Genomic DNA, 3204 nt, shown 5'->3' on the forward strand with positions numbered 1-3204 from the left:
ACGCCCATGCTGCCCTTTCTAGCACCTGCGTATCCGGCACATGTGACGTGCGTCAAGCATCCGGATACGTGGCGGCAAAAGTCCAATGAACCGTGCGCCGTGACATACAAAAGGTGGCGCGCGAATCGGCGGCCAGGAAACCATCGCATCATGGCGGCATGCGAGCAGGATCACTTGGACAATGTATGCACGTCAGTATGCACCATGTGCTTTTCCCATGGCGAATGAGCGACGCGAATGGCGTCGCGTCTTGCACGAGACGTCGTGTCGCAGTCGTCACGGCGTCGTCCGACCTCGTTACGTGGCGTGTAAATTAAGCATTCGGCGCGCCTCCTAGGTGTCTCTGCACTGTGCACCAATTGTGATTGCGTACCGCTGCGTTGAAGCGGATACGCAATGTGGGCATCTGGTTCTGCTTTTGTCTTCTCATGGACCATCGATCGAGCGACTCAACGGATCATTTTCCATTTTCCATCCGCATGCCCAACACCGAGGACCTCCACGAACGGGCGTCGTACATCTTGTCGTCCAAGCACAACGCCGAGCTCGTCCAAAGGATGGTTTCGAGTCGCATGCGACGCCCAAGGACCTCGAGAGCGGCGCGCTCGTGGAAGGTGGGCCGCTGGCTCTCTGGTCGCGCGAAGCCTTTGGTCTCTTTTCGCAGTACGGCGCCATCGGTGTCCTCTACGGCATGTTGCCCGTGCTCTCGCTGCCCATCTACACGGTGTACCTCAACATGGAAGGGTACCAAACCGCCTCGTACGGTGTCTTGGTGACGGTCGGCTGGACGTTCAAGGTCTTCTGGGGCATGCTCTCGGACTGTGTCCCGATCTTTGGCTACCGCCGCAAGTCGTGGATGCTCATCGGGTGGTTCACCACCATGGTGTGCCTCGCTGTCATGACGTTCCTGCCCATTGGCGCGCCGTATTGCGACCGCCGCATTCCCAACAACGTCTGCAAGACGCCGCTGCGCAACATCAGCGACGCGGACAAGGCTGCGTACCTCAACTTTGACGCGCCCGCGCGCGGCTCGACGTTCATCATCCTCTCCATGTTCATCTCGTTCGGCTACGTCATTGCGGCCTGTGCGTCCGACGCCATGGTCGTCCAGTACGCGCAGCGCGAGCCCGAAGCCATTCGGGGGCGAGTCCAGACGGCCATCTACACGGTCCGCACGGTCACGGGCGTGTTCGCCCAGCTCGTGGTTGCGTTCCTCCTCAATGGCAAGGAGTACGGCGGCTCGTTTGACTTTGCCGTCCCGCCGAACGCCGTCTACGGCATTTGCCTCGCGCCCTGTGTCGCCGTTGTGCTCACGACCATCTTTGTGGTCGTCGAGCAGCCGTCGCAGAAGACGTCGTTTGGCGAGTGGCGGCGGTCGTTCTGGGGCCTGCTCCAGAAGCGCGTCATGTGGCAAATCTGCGCGTTCCGCTTCATCAACACCATGTTTCAGAGCATGTCGGCGACACCGACGTCGCCCATCGCCTCCAAGTGGGCCAAGGTCGAGCCGCTCAACGACTCGCTCTCGGCGGCGCTGGGCAATCTGATTTACGCGCTGATTCTCATCGTTGTCGGCAAGTGGGGTCTCAACTGGAACTGGCGCTGGACGATCGCAATCGCGTCGCTCGGGATGGTCGCCATCGACTCGTTTGTGATGATGATGACGGTCTGGGACGTCTACCGCAACCAGTGGTTCTACACGGGCGTCACGATGGCCGACAACATTCCCATGAGCGTCCGCTTCATTGTCTCGACGTACTGCGCCGTTGAAATTGCCGACGTGGGCAACGAAGGCGCGACGTACGGCCTCATCACGACAGTCGGGAACCTTGCGTCGCCCGTCGCGTCGGTCATTTACAAGTACATTGACTCGTTCTTTGACGTCTCGCAAGACAACATCTTGACCGACTCGACGCACGTGCGCTGGGAAGCCACGTACGTGTATCTGATCTCGTACAGCTGCAAGGTGCTGGCGCTCGGCTGGCTTTCCTGCTGCCACCGCAAAAGGCGCAGATGCAAGAGCTCAAGCGCCGTGGGGGCTCGAGCAAAATCGCTGGCGGCCTTCTCATCCTCGCCTTCCTCGTGTCCATGGTCTTCTCGATGACGAGCTCCATCATGGCCATCTACCCGTCGACCAAGTGCTACCGCATCGCCGGCGGCAAGGGTACGGTGAACGGCACGTGCCCCAAGTAAATGCCAATTAATATTAGTCAAGTATCTGTTGTCCACTGGTGTCAATTTGCATGAACATGAAAAACAGTGTCATTGTGGTCGTGACGTGGCATCGCTGTGGCGCCGGGATGGAGACTACTTTCTAGGCGAATTAGAGTGAGGCAAGGCAGCATACACACAAAACCGATCGTGTCCAGTGGGATAGCCAATCACATCGCACACTTTCCCGAAAGATCGCCAGATTCGTGCGTTGGTTGCGAATGCATTCAATAAACCTGGCATTTGCATACAAAACGCAAGACAAGATTAAAATTCCGAATTACAGGATTCTCAATTCTCGATTCTCAATTCCAGTTTTGGTGATTCGCATATCATTTCGCAACGAGCCCGCCTCTCGACATGCTCTGCCTCCTCGTCGTGTCCCTCGTCTCCGCCGCCATTGGCGCTGCCGACGTCTACCTGACCCTGCGCGCGCAGCAAGCCGCCACCGCCAGCGCACCCGTCGAGGCAGCGCCGACGGCCGACGGCGCATCAACGGACCTCGCCGACGGCGCCACGAAGCAGCTTGTGCACAAGTTCGGCGCCCATGGACATCCCGTCGCCCACATCGACGCTGGACATGACGGGCAACTACGACTCGGACGACGAGTCGGACGACAACGACGACGACACGGAAGGCGACGTCGAAGAGGACGCCGCCTGCGGCCACGAGATCGACGAGATCGCGGACGATGCGATCGCGCTCGTCCAGGACATGGTCGATCTGGCGTACGAAGCGCACCTTGTGGCCGACAGCGCAACGGCCGAGTACCTCGAGGACACGACGCTGCAGCTCGAGGCGCTCAAGACGTCGATCGACGAGCAGCCCGAGCTCGCGGCCACGTCCCTCGGCCTCTTCGCCGACTACATTTTTGGCGCTGGACGCCGTCGTGCCTATGCACTCGACGCTCGCGATCGAGCTGCTCGAACTCAAGCTGGAGGCGCTGGAAGCTCGCGTCGCCGCCGCCGCGATCGTCAACGACTGGCACGCGCTCC

At 59.9% G+C, this 3204-nt stretch overlaps 1 protein-coding gene across 1 annotated transcript; it reads left to right on the plus strand.

Moving 5' to 3' along the window:
• Positions 1 to 479: 479 nt before the first annotated feature.
• On the plus strand, positions 480 to 2190 carry SPRG_20394 (hypothetical protein; the record flags this gene model as incomplete). The annotated part of the gene is made up of 3 exons (XM_012346234.1): positions 480 to 548; positions 587 to 1963; positions 2011 to 2190. 3 exons carry the CDS (start codon positions 480 to 482, stop codon positions 2188 to 2190), a joined length of 1626 nt encoding a protein of 541 aa, XP_012201624.1.
• Between the last annotated feature and the right edge of the window lie 1014 nt (positions 2191 to 3204).

The sequence above is a fragment of the Saprolegnia parasitica genome (genome assembly GCF_000151545.1).
Source record: "Saprolegnia parasitica CBS 223.65 unplaced genomic scaffold supercont2.27, whole genome shotgun sequence".
NCBI classification, from domain to species: domain Eukaryota; phylum Oomycota; class Saprolegniomycetes; order Saprolegniales; family Saprolegniaceae; genus Saprolegnia; species Saprolegnia parasitica.